A 20,913-nucleotide genomic window follows, 5' to 3' on the forward strand; every position below is an offset into this window, starting at 1 on the left:
TCCAGAGGGACCTTTGATGGCTACAAAAGCTGCAGCCATGGCTTCATATATTGATGTTCTATTGCCCTAATACAATTGCATGCTTCAAGCATTTCAATAAGAGTTGGGTCTTGGTTAGGCAAAGATGCAAGGAGTTTTCTACAGTCTGTGTTCTGTGTTTGCATTTTCAACAGCAAGTTTTGAAAGAAAAACTTCATGGGCATCTGAATTATCAATTTGGCATTCAAGTGCTTGCTTAAGGTGGTCAATAGGCTCTTGAGGCCCCTGGGCAATGGTTGTGAACGCTTTCTGAAGTTTTTGCATCAGGGACCTTAAGAAAGGCTTGACGAGCTGCATCCAGTACTCCATGAAGGGCTTCCATCAGGCAGTCTCGTGCCTGGGTGGCAGGATCTGTGTACGGTCCTGTTCCCATAAGTTGACTGATTGTGAGGCCCACCAGGGTTTGATTAGCATGACCCACATAAGTTATAAGAAGGTCCTGCAGACCCCTCTCCCACTCCTTTTCCCATAAGGAATATTGAGTGGGGGATAGCAATAACCGAGCTGGAGTTTTACATTGTGGGGGGTCATTATGTGTCCAGCAAACACAGAATCTAGCATGCTAGCAAAATGTGGTACACTGATACTGTGCTCTGTAGCTGCCTGTTGGAGCTCTTTAATTTCTGAGAAAAACATCTGTTCCCAGTGGCAGTTCGCTTTCAGGGTCCCACATGTATGACCAGTGCCACAATTCTTTCAGCAATGTCAAATTCTTCCTCCCTTAATGCTTGTTTTTTTTAAATGTACCCAGTTGTCATGAGGGTAGGGGGGATATAAATTAGGCTCTTTGTCAAGATCGATGAGTCCGGGATCAAAGGGATCCTCCTCTTCATTTTCCTCACTGTTCTATGGGCAGTAGCCAGCAGCAAAAGCCCCTACAGATCACACGCGGCCCTTCTCCCTTTCATGCATAAGAGGGGGTACAGGTGTTTTGGGCCATGTTTGCTGTAGCAGGAGACATGCAGTCTCTTCTGAATGTAAGGAATTCTGAGACTGCCATAAAGGGGGGGAAAACGGCAATCTGTTTAAATTTAGCAGCAGTCTCTTCTGATTTTAAAGAGCATTGAGCCTCTGCAGTAGGGGGAGGGCATTTTTCTTGAGCCTTTAAGACCTCAAAAACCCACCAGGAGGGTAGCATTTCTGCAGCCACTTTATTTCCCTCGGTTGCAGAATCCCATAGCTTAATTCCTGCTTTGTCCCACAAATCTGTCGTAAAGACTGTGCACTCAAGTGACTCCTGGTATCTCAGCTGCTGCCCATCAAAATAGGACTTTTAAGTCATGTGAGGGCAAAGTTTTGCCATGCTGTCACAACAGATAAAATATAAGTTCAAAAGGGTCTCTTTCCTGGGCAGACATCCCCTGACTGATTGTCCCCTGCAGCAGCTAACCTCCTTTATCCCGGAGGGGGCCATTGCCAGCTGGCTTTCCTGCTTCCTGACATCAGCACTTCGTTCTGTAGGGCTTGTTGTCAGTTGCTCAGCTAGACGATCATCGCTTCCTCACATGGGGCACCATTTGATGGCGTGTCTTAGGTTGGAAATGGTGTGTATTCTATTTGCTATCTGTTAGAGGTGAAGCAGTTATCTTCTGTTAATTGGGCAGTTTTCTTTAGCTCTTCCACAAACCAATCCTCCCTCTGGGGAGATATCTTCTGTTAATGAGTCACTGAGTGTCACTGCATGGCTGATAAAATTATATCATCCCATTCTGAGATGCTCCACTCAAAGGGAGGAGCCAAGCATTCCTACCTGGATATAGTCTGAGAATTGGAACACCACAGCAGCCTTTTCCCACTGGATTCCAAGAGGAGCAGCTTTCCTCTTCACTGGATTCCCAGAGGAAGACCAGGCCCATCTACACCACCACTGGACCTTCAGAGGAAAATGCCACCCTTCTAAAGGATCACTGCTTCAACAGAACCACACCTGTCACTGCAGGAGGACCACAGCCACCATTCAATCGGACTGCTACCAACACCCTGACCCACAGGGTGTCAGGTCATATTCTGACTCTGTAACTGGGGGGTTTTTTGTTGTTGTTTGTACAATTACATTTGTATTTTTTAGTTTTCCTAGTAAAGAACTGTTATTCCTATTCCCATATCTCTTCCTGTCAGCCTTTTAATTTCAAAATGATAATAATTTGGAGGGAGGGAGTTTACATTTTCCATTTCAAGAAAGGCTCCTGCTTTCCTTAGTGGACACCTTTCTTTTTAAACCAAGACAGATTTTGGTGCCCAATGTGAGGCCCGAGGGCATTGAGAGAAAAAAGGGTGGAAAAAAAGGAAACACAGTTCTTAAAATCCCTAATTTTTTGTGTACTGGACATAGAAACCTCGCTAGGTGTCACCACGTGGTCTAGCTTACCTTGGTTTGGATGGCACGTGGTCATGGCTATATTTCTCCCATTTGCAGCTCCCTATCTAAACATGGGTCCTATAACTAAGACTACTGTAGATGTTATCCAGTTTGCTTTATGGGTTAATAAGGTGAGGAATTCATGGATCTTTACCTTCCTCTGGAAGGCAGGCACATGGATTCAGAGCTATCACACACTAACTGTATGTTTTTGGGGTTACTTTAATAATGGTACTTACTGTGAGGAAAGGACACTGGGGGAAATTTTCTCCCAACCCTTCAACCAGCTCATTGGGTCTGCCCCACCAGTTTTTGAAGGGTTAAAATCTTCTTTAAATGCTAATGATATCATATAGTGGCTGGTGTTGCTGATATGCCCGTTCTATTTAGCATTCAGAGATTAGGGAAGATTGACTTGGATAACCACCCTGATACCTACCCCAGAGAACAGGGATGCTGCCCCAGAACCTGAGACAGCCCCAGAAACTAGTGATGCTGCTGCCCCATAGCCTGACCCTGCCCCACAGCCCACATCAGAAATGAACTACCCAGATTGGGTGGGGGTTCCGTAGAAAGAGACTTGCGAAATGAGCTGAAGGAGCACATTTCCCCAGCTGGTGAGAAACCCTCCCACTGCCTCAAAGAGGGAGAGTCTAATAGTGCAACAGTAGAACCCACAGATGTTACAACCATCCAGGTTCTAGCTGAACTGCAAAGGCAGTCACAGCCAGCAGCAGTCCCCCCTGTGGAAAAAGGAGGTCTAAGATGAAATCAGAGCACCCAGATAATAAAGATAAGAAAGGAGGGCCCTCACAACCTGCAGGGGAGCCAACGGTTGAGATCATCACGCAGTCCCTGACATATGAAAGTGTCCGTAATCTGCACAAAGACATTGTATGATGGGGACGTGAGGCTTATACAACCTGGTTACTCCGGGTCTGGGACCTTATGGGTACAGGCATGCAACTGGATGGTGGTGAGGCAAGGAATTTGGGACCCTTGATCCAGGACACAGGTGTGGATCAGGTATTTGTCAGGGAGCCAGGATCCCTTTCCCTCTGGGAGCAGCTTTTCATGAGTGTGAGAGAGAGGTTTGTCCACAGAGAGAGAATGCAGGAGCACCATCATAGAATGCGCTGGAAGACACTTGAGGAAGGGATCCAGCAACTGAGAGAAGTGGCAGTATAAGAGGTACTCTTTGAGAGGCATGGACAGCATGATAATGACCCCGACAAGGTCAGGTGCACAGGGCAAATGTTGTGAAGTCTGGCAAATCTAGGGCCATCTCAATACACTACCTTCATTGCAACGATTAATGCCGACATCAACCGAGAGACTGGGTCCTGTTGCCAACAAGCTTAGGAATTACGAGAGTATGATCAATGGCCTGATGCAGGCTCATGTCTCTGCCATGGTAAAAGAACTCAAAGAGGAGTTCAAAGAGGAGATGAGGGAGATGAGGGAGGAGGTAAGGAAGATCAATGCAGCACTTTTAAGTCACAGGCCCCAAAGTCAGAGCCCAAAGTCCCCCAGCTAGAGAGAGAGGGAACACCTCACAAGATGACCTATGGTTCTTCATACGTGACCATGGGGAAGACATGGGAAGGTGGGATGGGAGAACTACTTCTTTCATGGCAGCATGGGTGTGTCATCTCAAGGAGGGAAACACTAATTGAGGAAGTTCCACTAAAGCGAAGGTAGCCTCAACCTCCCATGACTGAGCTGCCAGGTATGATCTGTCAGATCCCCTTGAAGGAACATCTAGTATGTATGCCCAGGAAAGAAAGAATAACCAGGGTTAGAGGGGTCCTGCCTCTAGCTAGGAAGAGGCATGGGAAAACTGGATCTCTGGATGGTGTGAAACCAATGGCCTGGCACATCAGAGCCACAAAAATATGATGCCTTAGTAGATACTGGTGCACAGTGTACCCTAATGCCATCGGGACATGTGGGGGCAGAACCTGTTTCCATTGCCAGGGTGATGGGGGGATCGCAGCAATTGACCCTGTTGGAAGCTGAGGTGAGCCTGACTGGGAAGGAGTAGCAGAAACATCCTATTGTGACCAGCGCAGAGGCCCCATGCATTTTGGGCATAGACTTCCTCCAGAATGGCTATTACAAAGACCCAAAGGGACTCAGGTGGGCTTTTGGAACAGCTGTGGTAGAGGCAGAGAACATGAAGCAGTTGAACACCTTGTCTGGACTATAAAAAAACCCATCTGCAGTAGGACTCCTTAGGGTGGAAGAGCAACAAGTACCAATTACCACCTTGACAGTGCACCGCTAGCAGTATCAGACAAATTGAGATGTTGGAATCCCCATCCACAAGATGATCTGTGAGCTGGAGAGCCAAGGGGTGGTCAGCAGAACCCATTCACCCTTCAACAGTCCCATTTGGCCTGTGTGCAAGTCTGACAGAGAATGGAGATTGACTGTGGATTATTGTGGCTTGAATGAAGCGACTCCATTGCTGAGGGCTGCTGGATATGCTGGAACTCCACTACAAGCTGGAGTCCAAGGCAGCAAAGTGGTACGCCACTGTTTACATTGCTAACACATTTTTCTCCATTCCTCTGGCAACAGAATGCAAGCCTCAGTTTGCTTTCACCTGGAGGGGCGTGCAGTACACCTGGAACCTACTGCCCCAGAGGTGGAAGCACAGCCCCACCATTTGCCATGGACTGATCCAGACTGCACTGGAAAAGGGTGAAGCTCCAGAACACCTGCAGTATATCGATGACATCATTGTGTGGGGGAACACAGCAATGGAAGTATTTGCAAAAGGAAAGACGATCATCCTGATTCTGCTAGAAGCCAGCTTTGCCATCAAGAAGAAGAGCAAAGTCATGGGACATACCCAAGAGATCCAGTTCCTGGGAGTACAGTGGCAAGATTCTCACTGAGGTCATCAACAAGATCACAGCAATGTCTCCACTGACCAGCAAGAAGGAAACACAATCTTTCCTAGGCGCCATAGGTTTTTGGAGAATGCACATTCTTGAGTACAGCCAGATTGTGAGCCCTCTCTACCTGGTCACCTGCAAAAAGAATGATTTCCACTGAGGTCCTGTGCAGCAACAAGCTTTTGCCCAGATCAAGCAGGAAATCACTCATGCCGTAGCACTTGGCCCAGTCAGGATGGGACCAGAAGTGAAGAATGTGCTCGATTCTGCAGCCGAGAACAATGGCTTGTCCTGGAGCCTTTGGCAGAAGGTGCTTGGGGAGACTCAAGGCTGACCACTGGGATTCTGGAGCTGAAGTTACAGAGGGTCCAAAGCCGACTACACTCCCACAGAGAAGGAAATCTGTGGCAGCAGCTCTCTGGCCACTGAGAGAAACACAGCTTTCCCAGGCATCATCCTGGGAAAGGATGTGGAAAGGCCAGAGAAAAGAATGAGAAACAATTCTTATCTTAACATGCTGTACCTGTTGTTGTGAAAATGTAGACTGTGTCATAGAGATTTGTTTACCAAAGGGTTGTTTTTAAATTAGCCAGTGGTGATGGGTTTTGGTTGAAGGACCAGTCAAGTCCAGCTGTATAGTAACAGTATAAAAGAGCAATGGGTTTCTTAATAAAGAGATAGATTGATCAGCCTTCTGTGAATCATGGAGTCTATGCTAATTATTACCCAGCCAGGGGCCCGTTGCTACAACACAAAACTTGGCCGCCTATAAAGGAGTTCAAGACGCCTTGGAGGTCATTGGCATGGAAGCACAACTCCTTCTGGCACCCCGACTACCGGTGCTGGGGGTGGATTCCTAAAGGAAAGGTTCCCTCTACTCACCATGCCACTGACGCCACATGGAGCAAATGGATTGCCCTCATCACACAGCGCACCCATATTGGAAACCCGAATCACCCAGGGATTTTGGACATAACTACAAACTGGCTGGAAGGTGAAAAATTTGATCTAAGTGATGAAGAGGAGCGTGAACAAGTGACAAGGGCTGAAGAAGCTCCACCATATAACCGACTACCAGCAGAGGAAACATGCTACACTCTTCACTGATGGTTCCTGTCACATCAAAGGGATTAACTGAAAGGGAAAAGCAGCCGTATGGAGCCCCACACAACAGGTTGCACAAGCTACTGAAGGAGGAGGTGGATCAAGTCAACTTGCTGAACTCAAGGCTGTTCAACTGGCCCTGGACATGGCTGAAAGAGAGAAGTGGCCAAAGCTATACCTTTATACTGACTCGTGGGTGGTAGCCAATAGTCTGTGTGGCTGGCTGGAAAGGTGAAAAAAGGCCAACTGGCAGGGTAGTGTGGGAACCCAGAACATCCTTCTGGCTGTCCAGGACGGCCAGGACCCCTGCCAGGGGGCACAAAAGCCCTGGCATGGAGCCCAAAACACCTGTGGTTTTGATTATGATCCGTGGAGCAAATTACCAACCTTGTATGAAGATCAGCAAGCCAAAACAGTTTAAGTAGAATATTAGTGAAGTTATCACGGGATAGAAAAGTAGATTTTAGGGTTTTTGGTATGGGGGTTCAGGAGGCAAGATGGAGGAAATTGGGTGTGTCCAGCCTTTCTCCTTCTTCTTCTTGGCCTCCGTCTTCTGCTGTGATGTTGGCACTTACAGATTTGTCTAGAGTAGAAGCTCACTGTCTAACATAGGTGATAGGTATTGGAAAGTAATTGTAAACATTGTATACGTAGTTTTTAGTATAAAGACATAACACCACCCCGGGGGCAGGCAGTGTGCCTGGAACTGTCCTGCTGGATGGACCTCGGCTGGGCAGGAGAAAACTTTTTATAGATAAGATGCAATAAACAACCTTGAGACCAAGAACTGAAGATCTCCAACTCATTCTTCAAGCGCCTGGGCTGGGAAAAGAGACTTTTAACAATCTCGGGGTTGTAGTGACCCAGAAAGGCCCCGAGAGCATAGAGGAAAGCCAATCTGAGCTGCTGATGAGTGGAAAGATATTGCCACTAGGGTAGAGAAGCTACCTGTGAAAGTCTGTCATGTAGATGCCCATGTCCCCAAGAGTTGAGCTAATGAGGACCACCAAAACAATGAGCAGCTAGATCAGCCAGCAGAGGTGTCAATGATAGACTTAGATTGGCAACATAAGGGCGAGTTGTTCCTAGCTCAATGGGCTCATGATGCCACAGGTCATCAGGGCAGAGATGCTACCTATAAGTGGGCATGAGACCAAGGGGTGGATTCAACCATGGACAGTATTTCATAGGTTATCCATGACTGTGAGATGTGCCGAGATCAAGCAGGCCACGTGAGTGAAGCCCCAGTGGTATGATGGGCGATGGTCCAAATAGAAGTATGGGGAAGCCTGGCAGATTGACTACATCGCACTGCCCCAGACACACCAAGGCAAGTGCTATGTGCTGACCATGGTGGAAGCCACCACTGGATCATTAGAGACATACCCTGTGTCCCACGCTGCTGCCCGGAACACCATCTTGTGCCTGAAAAAGCAAGTCCAGTGGAGACATGGCATCCCTGTGAGAATTGAGTTGGACAATGGGAGCCATTTCAAAAACGATCTTATTAACACCTAGGCCAGGGAACATGGTATTGAATGGATTTATCATATCCCTTATCATGCACCAGCTGCCGGGCTACTTAAGACTACCCTGAAGGCACTTGGTGGGGGAACTTTTAGAAATTGGGAAACGAACTTAGCAAAAGCCACCTGGATGGTCAACACCCGAGGGTCCATCAATCGAGCTGGTCCTTCCCAGTCTGAACCCTTGCACATAGTGAAGGGAGATAAAATCCCTGTGGTACACATGAAAGGTATTTTAGGAAAGATTGTTTGGATTAGTCCCACCTCAGACAAAGACAAACCCATCCATGGGATTGTTTTTGCTCAAGGACCTGGTTACACTTGGTGGGTAATGCAGAAAGGTGGAGAAGCCCGTTGTGTACCAAAGGAAAACCTAGTTTTAAGTGAGAACTGTGTATAAAGTTTCATTGTGTAGAGTTTATTGATTTGGGTATGATGCATATGGTAATAGAATAAGGAGTGAATCATGTCTTAGGTTGGAAATGGGTGTGTGTATTCTATTTGCCATTTCCTAGAGGTGGGGTGGTTATCTTCTGTTAATTGGGCAGCTTTCTTTAGCTCTTCCACAGCCAATACTCCCTCCAGGGAGATATCTTCTGTTAATGGGCCAGTGAGTGTCACTGCATGACTGATAAAAATTACATTATCCCATTGTGAGATGCTCCACCCAGGGGGAGGAGCCAAGCATTCCTACCTGGATATAATCTGAGAATTGGAACACCACAGCAGCCTTTGCCCACTGGATTCCAAGAGGAAGACAACATCCTTCTACAGGATCACTGCTTCAACAGAACCACACCTGTCACTGCAGGAGGACTGCAGCCACCATTCAATTGGACCACTACCATACCCTGACCCACAAGGCGTCAGGTCGTATTCTGACTCTGTCAGTGGGTTTTTTTGTTGTTGCTGTTTGTACAATTGCATTTGTATTTTTAATTTTCCTAGTAAAGAACTGTTTTCCCTATTCCCATATCTTTCCCTGAGAGCCTCTTTATTTCAAAATTATAATAATTTGGAGGGAGGGAGTTTACATTTCCCATTTCAAGGAAGGCTCCTGCCTTCCTTAGCTGACACCTTTCTTTTCAAACCAAGACACGGCTATCGATAAAGAGACAGGGTCTCCATGGTTTGCACACATGAAGCTGTTTATTGATACACAAAGCTGAGTTTATATACCTTTTCAGCCTTAGCTAAAAATAGCACAACTATAACATTTATGTAACTAGATAACATTGCTTAATTCAAAGCCTCATACAAAGTAGCCCAGATATGGATGGTCTTTCACAATTTCTGCAAGCACATTGTACCAAGCACACAGTTAAATTCTGCATTCCTTCTTCAGGGTTCTGCTTTCTGTTGCCAAGACTTGCGGCATCCTAATGCTAATATATCTACCTCTGTTATGAGTTGAAGAGTGCTCCCACCTTGGCTTTCTAGCTGTATTTCTACATTTCCCCTTCCTTCCTTCCTTCCTTCCTTCCTTCCTTCCTTCCTTCCTTCCTTCCTTCCTTCCTTCCTTCCTTCCTTCCTTCCTTCCTTCCTTCCTTCCTTCCTTCCTTCCTTCCTTCCTTCCTTCCTTCCTTCCTTCCTTCCTTCCTTCCTTCCTTCCTTCCTTCCTTCCTTCCTTCCTTCCTTCCTTCCTTCCTTCCTTCCTTCCTTCCTTCCTTCCTTCCTTCCTCCCTCCCTCCCTCCCTCCCTCCCTCCCTCCCCCCTTCTCCTTTCCTTTCCTTTCCTTTCCTTTCCTTTCCTTTCCTTTCCTTTCCTTTCCTTTCCTTTCCTTTCCTTTCCTTTCCTTTCCTTTCCTTTCCTTTCCTTTCCTTTCCTTTCCTTTCCTTTCCTTTCCTTTCCTTTCCTTTCCTTTCCTTTCCTTTCCTTTCCTTCATCACAGCCAGCCTCACCCATCATCCTCACCCCAGCTTAATGACTCATTGTGCCCTCAGGCAACCAAAGCCCTGACACACACGAAGTGCAACCCCATCAATCTGGTCTGGACCAGGGGTTCCCTTTGCAAAGCAAGCACAATCTCCTCCAAACCTTTGTCAGATAAAAAATTGGGTGACATGATCCATGTAAGCTTTTAGTTAATAGGTATAAGCTTTTATTTAATGTTGGAGCAGGGGCATTTTTATTATTAATATCTGCAGTTATGCATTTGAGGGCAGGATGTCATATAGACTAATGTTGTGCTACATTTTTAGCGAGAAATACTTTTCAATAGATCCCAGGGTGTCAGAGATGATGCAGAGGAACTTGTGAAGTTATCCAATGTTAAGCCCTACACTGCTTTACACCAGCACTGTCCTTTCCCTCAGATCTTTGCTGAAGACAAAGGTGTCAGGGTTTACTTTCTAAATTAGTAACTTTTTCAAATATCTGTTTATTAAATGACACCAAGATCACTTAGGAGCAAATTCTGGTTGGTGTGTGGAGAAGCCCAGAAGAGAAGGGGCTGCTGGGTAAATCTCAAACACCAAGAGTAAGATGTCTCTGGAGCCCACCAAGGACTGTTGGTTAAAAGGCAAGAACAAGATGTTACTGGAGAAGGGTCCATGTAGTGAGAAGGCAGCACTTTTCTAGCACAAACATCCTTCTTCCATTCCCTGGAGACACAATAAACAAAAGACAGCATCAGCACAGGAGTGGGCAGGAACTGTTGACCTAAGGGTGATCTGGTAAGTGGATAGAGATCACCCAAGACCCCCAAAGCCTTGGACCCACTTTCAGAAAGGTCTGAAAGAACAGACTGCTCATGAGAACTAATTTGCAGACAAAGCAACAAACCTGTGTCAGAGTGGGGAAGTCTGTCAATAAAAAGGTACCCCCAGCAACCCCAGGCAGTGCCTCCAGGACCCTGAGTATCCCAACACTTGCTTGCTTGCTTTGTATCTTTTTTTCATGGCCTGCAAGAGGACACAGTGAATGTGACAGCTACATGGTACTAAATATCATTTCCTTGAACAAACTGTCCATTTGCTTTTCTCTTCCCACCTTGCTGATGTCTGCGGAATCAAGAGAAAATGCACAGAGTGACTTGGTGGAAAATAAATTATCTGGATTTGCTTTCTAGAAATTTTTACTCCCTGGTGTGAGCCTATTAACAAGTGTAATGAATTGGAAATCTGTGTCACATGGCCAAATCACTTCAACGCACATCAAATCAAGAAATTTGCTGAAAAGTTGTCCTGGTTCAGGCCAGAAGAAGGTTAATTTTTGCAGTTGCCAGAAGGGGCATGGCTGAGACTCGTGTTATTCTATACCATCTCACGTCATTTTCCAGGTATGGATGAAGGGATCCCTCCTTGTGTCTTGCAGCATGGGGAATGGAGCAGTTGGGAAGTGTCAGGGATTTCTGCATGGTAAGCATGTGTCATGGTTACAAGAGAAGAGTGCCAATATGGGTGTAACCAAACTGTGTATTCTACTCCCCTCTACATCATTTGTGATAAACTGTTAATGATGGGTCATTTCGTAGTAGCTGCCCAGTGCCCACCAGACCCCTCAGGCTACAAGCTGAGTGTTAAATAAGAAGAGGAAAACCCTGCAAGTCAGGGTAGTGTCTCTTTGTCTTCGCAAATGACTCAGCTATATGATATATATGATAACTCGCTCTGGGGAAGCACCAACAGTTACACCCATCCTGAGGGGGTCAACTCTGCTGATGGGCCACAATGGCTCAACAGCACCAGCATATAATAGGCAGCTGCAATGACCACCAAAGACTCAAAAAATATCCTATGACAGTATTACATCCTTCCATTGTGAAACTCCCTGCCCTGGAGGAGGTACTGAGCCTGCCTGCCTGAATCTGAGCATATATAATCTCGAGGTCTGGGGACTTGGAACACACCACCACCACTGCTGGACGTATCCAGAGGAGGATCAGAACTTCCACAGGACTACTGCTTTCACTTTGTTGATCTCATTCAGGTCAGACACACCATCAGAGCCCAGTATTGACACATCAATGACAACACATATGAGAACAGTCAAAAGTTTACAACGTAATAAATAATGAACTGAACTCATGCATGCTATCCTTTTGTGGCCTGAGTGGGATTGTAGGCAACCAGTAATTTGTAGGCATCTGTGATTCTGTTATTTCTTTTTATGGCTTCAATATGGCATCATGTTGCAACACAAGAATTGAACTCAAAAATGTATGGAGCCCTCTGCTGTTTATCTGAGTTCTCATTTGCCTCAGCAGGTTACCTCAGACAATGGTCTGATCTAAAACAAACACCACCAAAAAAGTGCTTCACAATAGACAATTATGATCTAATCTGCCTTAAAGGGACATGTATTTTTCCCTCTCGCATCCTGAGATGCAGCCTAGAAGAAGAAAGGCAGTCTGGTAGAGACCTAGACAAGTCACCTAGACTGGCCCATTGGCAAATAAGGATTGAGATCTCAGAAGCAGATAGGATTTCTGAAATGTGTAAACTGCATGTTTACGTGGAAAATTTATCACCGGAGCTCAGCTGTGTTTTTAGGGTAAATGCTAGTCTTCCATTAGAAAACCATGCAGGTTGCTTTAACTTCCCTTTCAGTCTTCAGAGAGAACATATTGTCCCTTTGCCCTTTCTGCCAGAATCATTACATCACACCACATCATTTGCTGCTGCATATAGGTTATTCTGAATTTAATTTGTGTGGGAATGGCATTGACGGGGAGCAAGTTAGCACTGGTGTCCATCTGGAATGGCAGGAAGGACTGATGGGAAGCCCTCTGTTGAGTAGCTTGTTGCCTACAGCATACATCCCCATGGGCTGCTGTTGCAACAGCATAGCCAGTAAGACGCTTGTCAGTAGTGATCCTTGGTTAAACAAGACTTGAAGTGGGACTTGCTTTCTTTCCCTTGCTATTCATTTACATTTTGCTATTGCACAAAATTGTCTGCAACATAATCACCATAAAAAGTGGGCCCCATGATCAGCCTGAAAAGATCAAATGTTTAAGTAAGGAAACTTTTCAGTCACTTCTCTAGAAAATGTTACAGACACCATCCTGATCTCAATAATTCTACCATAAATGTCATCAATATTTGGCTGAGTAAGTGAGCAATAGGATTTCATGGCTGTGGGAACTAGGATGATGCACTGTAGAAGTCCATCCGAAAATCCTTCATTTTTGCCTCACAATTGTCATGAGAAAAGACTACCGAAGGGTTAAAGCTGCTGAGCCGGTTGGGAAAGAAAGTCTCCTGCTTATCTAGTGCGTTCACAAGTGATGTTTGCAGAACATGCCATGCTGTACTCGAAGGGGGCATGCTGCCCTTTTCTGGACAATTGAACTGGACTTTCTTCCAAACTCCTGACCTGGCTGGACTGAGCTCTGGGGTGGTTCCCCTCCGCTCCATAAGAAGACCCCTCTTGCCTGTCTCCAACCACCGTGACAGACCAACAGAGATGCGAATCCCCTTGTCAAGGAACCAAGAACCCCTCTGGAACCCTATTGACACCCCCATGGCACCCCCATGGCACCTCCATGGCAACCTCCTTCCAGAGACTGGGACTGTACTCCCTCCCAACTCAGGGAGGGGGAAAACTTAACGTACATGTGAGCATTCGGCCATGAAAACAATGGACTTCTCTCCTCCATGGAAACCTAATTTCAGTTACCTTCCCCCAACCAAGAACAGTATATATATTGGGGTTCGGCCCGACTGTCCTTGGAGTACTCCCCAAGACGTGTACCAGCGAGTTTCGGCGGCGAGACCCCGAAGACATCACGTTTTGGTAGCTATACCCCATTCCCTGACCTTCTTTCCTCCCTTTTTTCTTGTCTTACCTTTCTCTTCCCCAGATCCCTTAACCAAACGCATATTTAGCTGTGGTTATAATCAATAAAACTGCACCTTGTTGATTTGTTACTGCAAAACCCCTGTGCCTTGTGTTGGTTATTTTTGCACCCAAAAATCATTTGTCACCCGTTTATTTCGGGCGGACCTTCACATGCACATGGAAATCACCCTTTAAGAAACTGTAACATGGTATTTACTTCTTTGTATTGGACTGATTCTGAATCAAGCAGCAGCCAAGTCTCCTTATTCATATCTGGTTTTAATTTGAAGCTTTACCTAATAAAATCAAGGATGAGGAAATACCTACAAACAGATAAATATTTTTTTCCCAGAAGTCTTTAGACAGGATTTTAACATACTTACAGAAACTAGAGGTAGATACAATCTAGCTAGTCAATCACTTCTGTGCAACCTGAAAATGTCTTCCTTTCTTCCTTTGACGTGTCACAAAAATATTTTGTCTAATGTGTAGAGATAAGCTGCAAAAACTTGGTAGAGTTACTTTAAAACAACCCCAGACCTTCTGTGCATGTCTCAGATTCTCCCACTTCATCTGTAGTTTAATAAGTCTCGGTCTCTTGCCAGCTTGTAAAAGGCTGTTGCTGCTTTCTACTCTCACACTATATTTCATTTCTGTTTGATAAAATTCTTTCTGAGGGAGACTTTCCTTCATTCCAGCTGAGCATCTGAGTATCAGCCTGAGCAGTAAGCTTGAGTTACTCTTACAAAAATCAACTAACAGCATCCCACCCTGTAAGATAATAAGTTACATATGCCAAGGAGTAGAAGAGGGAGGCAGTCACATATGAAGCTCTAAATAGGCCCATTTACATGGTCAAGACCTCTATACTTGCCTCTGAAATTGTGCAAAGCATTTGACAATGTCACTCATGACATCCTTGTCTCTAAACTGGAGAGACATGCATTTGACAGACAGAACACTTGTGGATAAGGAATTGATAGGATGGTCAGTCTCAAAGAGTTGTAGCCAACGGTTTGATATCCAAGTGCAAATCAGTGACAAGTGGCATTCCTCAGGGGTTGGTATGGGAACTGGTACTGTTTAACATCTTTGTCAGTAACATGAACAGTGGAAATGAATGCACCCTCAGCAAGTTTGCTGATGCCACCAATTTCTGTGGTGCAGTGAACATGCTAGAGGGAAGGGGTGCCATCCAGAGGGACCTTGACAGGGTTGAGACATGGGCATCTGCAAACCTCATGAAATTCAACAAGGCCAAGAGCAAGGTCCTGCACCTGGGTCAGGTCAATTTCAAGCAGAAATACAGTCTGGGCAGAGAATGGATTGAGAGCAGCTCTGAGGACAAGGACTTCTGGGGATGTTGGTGGATGAGAAGCTTGACATGACCCATCAGTGTGTGCTTGCAGCCCAGAAAGCCAACTATGTTCTGGGGTGCATCAAAAGAAATGTGATCAGCAGGTTAAAGGAGGTGATTTTGCCATTCTACTCTGCTCTTGAGACACCACACCTGGAGTACTGCATCCAGCTGTGGGGTCCCCAGCACAGTAAGGACATTGACCTGCTGGAGCAAGTCCAGTGGAGGGCCACAAAGATGATTAGAAGGATGAAGCACCTTTCCTTTGATGAAAGGCTGAGAGACTTGGTACTGTTCAGTCTGGAGAAGAGAAGGTTCTGGGGTAACCTTCATGTGGCCTTTCAGTACCTGAAGGGAGCCTACTAGAGGACTGGAGAAGGACTTTTTACAAGGGCATGTAGTGTTGCCTTTTTCTCTGATCCTAGAATTATGAGCCAGATACGGTTAAGGGATAAAAGGGTTTTTACCTTGATATTTAATAAGGATCCTTATGGTGCAACAATTCGTCAAAGTGGAATACACTGAAATGCACACATCTGGTATACCACATTGCCTTAGATTGCAAGATAATGTGTGTATTCTATTTGCCATCTGTTAGAGGTGTGGCAGTTATCTTCTGTTAATTGGGCAGTTTTCTTTAGCTCTTCCACAAACCAATTCTCCCTCTGGGGAGATATCTTCTGTTAATGAGTCATTGAGTGTCACTGCATGACTGATAAAATAATTACATCATCCCATTGTGAGATGCTCTGTCCAGGGGAAAGAGCCAAGCATTCCATCCTGGATATAATCTGAGATTTTGGGACACCAGGGCAGCCTTTTTCCCACTGGATTCCCAGAGGGGTAGCTGTCTTCTCCAGTGGATTCCCAGAGGAAGACCAGGCCCATCTACACCACAACCGAACCTTCAGAGGAAAACTCCACCCTTCTACAGGATCACTGCTCCAACAGAACCACACCTGTCACTGCAGGAGGACTGCAGCCACCATCCAATTGGACTGCTACGAACATCCTGACCCAAAGGATGTCAGGTTGGATTCTTACTCTGTAAGTGGGTTTTTTTGTTGATGTTTGTACTATTACATTTGTATTTTTTAGGTTTTCTAGTAAAGAACTGTTATTCCTGTTCCCATATCTTTGCCTGAGAGCCTTTTAATTTCAAAATGATAATAATTTGGAGGGAGGGAGTTTACATTTTCCATTTCAGGGGAGGCTTCTGCCTTCCTTAGCAGACATCCGTCTTTTTAAACCAACACACACCTATACAGCTTTATAGACCTTGCAAATTAGCATATCTGACAAAGATTCCCAAATGCGAAGTTTAAATGAATGACGTGACATCTTTGTATTTTAAAATATTTCCTCCAGATGGGGCTTGAACCTAGTTTACAAAATATGTTCCAGAGAGAGTCTTGATTTCTCAAGATAGTGTAAGGCTTTTCAGCCTCCAACTTTGAGGCCTTTAGGATGTTTGGTCTTCTTGCCTAGTAGAATACCAGGACTAAGCTGAGGCTGAGATATCAAGCTAAAGAATAGCTGTTGCATATAGATAAAACCTTAGAAAGGAGAGGCCTTGTAAAATCATGGATCAGGCCTGCTACTTCAGCTAAGCAGAAAAGGACTATGGGAAAGTGACTCAGCTGAATTAGAGGTAGAAAAACAAGTTATGTAACCATTGTGTGTTCACATCGTGGTGTATGGTGGTTGGTAGAATTATGTTTGTTATTATTTAAAACTGTGTAGCTGATAACCAGCTAATTGCTTTAAAAGGCTGGGTTTTTGAAACAAAGCAGCTCTCCTTTGCACCTGCCTGGGGACTCTACATCACTACAGACCCTCACCTCACAAATTACAAGTATGTAAGCTAAGAATACTGAGAATACATAAAAGGTATATTAAAAGAAAAGGCAAAAATCATCATGGCATCAATAGTGATAGGATGAGGTGGGAGTGGTTTCAAACTGAAAGAGAATAGGATTAGATTAGATATTAGGAAGACTTTCATTACTGTGAGGGTGGTGAGGCACCGGAACAGGTTGCCCAGAGAAGCTGTGGATGCCCCATTTCTGGAATTGTTCAAGGCCAGGTTGGATGGGGGCCCTGAGCCAACTGGTCTAGTGGAAGGTGTCCCTGTCAATGTCGGGGAGTTGGAATGAGATCATCTTTAAGGTCCCTTCCAACCTAAACCATTCTATAATTCTATGAATTTTTGAGAGTGGTGTTTCTGGCCCATAAGACCACATGCCATAGGTATTCCTGAAGACATGAGCCAGCACACAGTAGTTGCTGTGGCTGGTGTGCACTGTCCTGGGTAACCTTAGGGCTGTGCCACAGTGGAACATATAAGTAGCTCTGGGAAAGCACTGGTTTAAGCCACGCTGGTTGAATTTAATGTCTTATTTTTCCTCTCCATGCTTGCAGGTCAGAAGATTCTTCACCACAGAAGTGATGTCTTAGAAACTGTAGTCCTAATCAATCCCTCAGATGAAGCAGTTAGCACTGAGGTAAGTCAGAAATATTTCACTGGATGTGTCATAAAAGCTTTGTTAAGTGGACAGGTTGAGAGAAGCTCCTAACTGCAGACAAGAGGACAAGGTAGGAGCAAATATAATCAAAAACATCAAAAAAACCCTTGATTTTTTCCTGTTTTCCTGGACTTCTGATAAAGCTTCAAAGACATAGGACAGAAACATACCACTTAGCCAGCACTCATTTCCTCATAACACACCAAATTCTTTTCTTGATGAAGTGAAGACAACTGTGGTGAAGCTACAGCTGGTTTTCTTCTGTTCCTCCATTGTTTGGTAGCTTTGGCTGCCTTTTTTGCATATGAAAAAGTGCCTGAAATGAAATCCAGTTCCTTGAGATAAATTTAGGTCCTCAAGAAGAATGACCATCTACGTGGTGGTGATGCTAGATTGATCTATGTGATCTGTCCTTCAAAAACTGTATGGCATGATCAATGGACTCTGAAGAGTGCACCATAAGAGTTCTGTCAATTCCTCATGAACTTGCAGAGTAGAGCCAAATAACTGAGGATGTAGTTCAAAGAAAAAATTGACAAATTTAGCTAGTGATATTGAAGATTGTAAAAATTAGTGATAATTACATTGCTAGCCAGTGCTGAGAAGCACTGACATAGTACAATTTCTTTTGTGAAATGAAATTACTCTGTGTGGTGATTTGAGAGTTGCCAGATGCCAGACACCCACAAATCCATTCACTCACCCTCCTCTGCTACAGCTGGACAGAAGAGAGAAAATTTAACAAAGGCTTCATGAGTTGCGATAGGGATGGGGAGAAAACACTCCAAGGGCAAAACAGGCTCAACTGAGAGATTTAAAGTGAATTTATTACTAAAAAAGTCAGAGCAGGATGATAAGAAGTAAAATAAACCCTTACAAACACCTTTACACGCCCCCCCCCCCCCCAGCCTGTCCCTCCTTCCCACTGACAGTGCAGGGACACACGGAGTGGGGGTTTTGGTAATTTATTACCGGTAGTTTCTCATGCTGCTCAGGGAGACAAGTCGTTCCTCTGCTTCACCATGGGGTCCCTACCATGGGAGACAGTTCTCTGAAAACTTCTCTGACGTGATTTCATCTAATGAGCAACAGTCCTCAGAAAGCTTCTGTAGCATGGGTCACTCTTCCATGGGGTGCAGTCCTTCAAGGACAGGCTATTCCAGCCTAAGTGCAGGGCCCCTCTCTCCATGGGTCTCCCACGGGATTACAGTATCCTCCAGGCATCCAGCTACTCCAGCGTGGGCACCTCCTTCATGGACTGCAGGAGGACAGTCTGCTTCACCATGGTCTTCACCACAGGCTGCAGAGGAATCCCGGCTCCAGTGCCTGGAGCACCTCCTCCTCTTCCATTTTCACTGACCTTGGTGTCTACATAGTTGTTCTTCTCATGTGTTCTCACTCTGCTCTTCTCTGGCTGGAATTAAAACTGCCCAATTTTTTTGTTTTTCTTTCTTCTTAAATATGTTATCACAGAGGCGTTACCACTATCGCTAATTGGCCCATCCTTGGCCAGTGGCATGTCCACCCTCAGAGACATCAGGGATTGGCTCTGCCAGACGTGGTGGAAGCTTCTAGTATCTTCTCACAGAAGCCACCTCTGTGGCTGCCCCCCAATACCAAGAACCAGGCCATGCAAAACCAACACACTCTGCTTGCAGTACTTTGTCAAAAATTCTACTTATTTACCAACATGAAGTGATATCAAACACAAACAGGAAGAAACTTTCATGGTTTGACCCCAGCAGCAATTAAGTACCAGGTTGTTAGGATCCAATTATTAAAAGATGCCTCCACCCAAATTAAGGTACAAATGTGACCATATGCCAAAGTAAATAGTATGGATTTTATTTAACAATAAATGGGGGGGGGGACAGGGGAAGGAAGAGAGAAAGAGACAGATTAAGTAGAGAGATAGCCACCACCATGTGGGTCCCTGCATCATCCTGCTGGCTTTTCCTCTTCTGGTCTTCTCAGTGGTGGGGGTCCACTGGTTTTCTTCTGGAGGTACCACTTAGACAGTCCAAGTCCCAGGTATCCACAGAGCATAGATGGTGTTCCCACAACCTGGGCTGGCATGAGTACAAGGACTTCCTTTCTCACAGTTTGCCATGGTAGGAATTTTTGTCTAAATAGGTTACCCACATCTGCCTCACCAGGCCTGGCATCTTCCTTTTCTTGACATCTGCGCTTATCACAAATTTCTACACTACAATTTTGTTTAATGTCCTAATCCCAAACATTCTCCTCCATTTAGGCCTGAAATTAACACCTTCCTGTTGGCCATATGTGCCTGTTTTGGTGGCTTATCTTTTGGGAATTTCCTTCTTTGACAGTGTTTTGAGACATTTCACTGCATTCTTTAAGTCTTGACACATGCAGCCACTCACTCACTCCACACTGGGGAAAAAGAGAATCCAAAAAAAAAAAAAAAGTAAGCCTATAAGAACAGTTTAATAATCAAAACATAATAAAATACAATAAAATAATAAAATAATAAAATTATAATAAAATTAATAGCAACAATAATAAGAGTAATGAAAAGGATAGAGAGAGAATAATAAAACCCAAGAGAAAGAAGTTATGCACAATACAGTAGCTCATAATCTGTTGACCAATGCCCAGTTAGTCCCCTCCCGGCCAACTCCCCCCAGTTTATATACTGAGCATGACATTCTGTGGTATGGAATATTCATTTGGCCAGTTCAGGTCAGCTGCCCCAAACTGCAGTCTTTATTCCTACACGTCTCAAGTGGATGGACTACAATATGGGGACTGAAGGAGCAAAGTCCCTCCCACTGTAAGAGAACATTGGGTCTGTGATAGCCTAAGGAACTTGAACACATATGAGTCTATGGGATCTGATGAGATGCATTCCAGAGTCCTGAGGGAATTGACTGATGTAGTGACCAGACCACTCTCCATGATATTTGAAAAGTCATGGCAGTCAGGTGAACAAGATAACAGAAAAATTGCACCCATCTTAAAAAGACTAGAAAGGAAGACCCCAGGGACTACAAACCTCGTCTTTGTGCCTGAGAAGATTATGGAACAGATCCTCCTAGAAGCTATGCTAAGACACATGGAGGACAGGGAGGTGATTTGAGACAGCCAGCACAGCTTCACCAAGAGCAAGTCCTGCCTGACCAATCTTGTGGCCTTCTATAATGGAGTGACTACATCAGGGGACAACAGAAAGGGCTACAGATGCCATCCATCTGGACTTCTGTAAAGCTTTTCATACAATCCCTCACAACATCTTTCTCTCTGAATTGGAGATATGGATTTGATGGGTGGGCTGTTCAGTGGATGAGGAGTT

General features: G+C 45.1%; 1 protein-coding gene across 1 annotated transcript in view; it reads left to right on the forward strand.

Annotated features, from left to right (window-relative positions):
- LOC134431487 (microtubule-associated protein 1B-like) overlaps positions 1-20,913 on the forward strand; it is a 137,970-nt gene that overhangs the window by 87,385 nt on the left and 29,672 nt on the right. The window contains 1 exon segment of the mRNA XM_063179501.1: positions 17,494-17,576. Coding sequence (XP_063035571.1) covers positions 17,494-17,576 — 83 coding nt within the window.

The sequence above is a fragment of the Melospiza melodia genome, chromosome W (assembly GCF_035770615.1).
Source record: "Melospiza melodia melodia isolate bMelMel2 chromosome W, bMelMel2.pri, whole genome shotgun sequence".
NCBI classification, from domain to species: Eukaryota; Metazoa; Chordata; class Aves; order Passeriformes; family Passerellidae; genus Melospiza; species Melospiza melodia.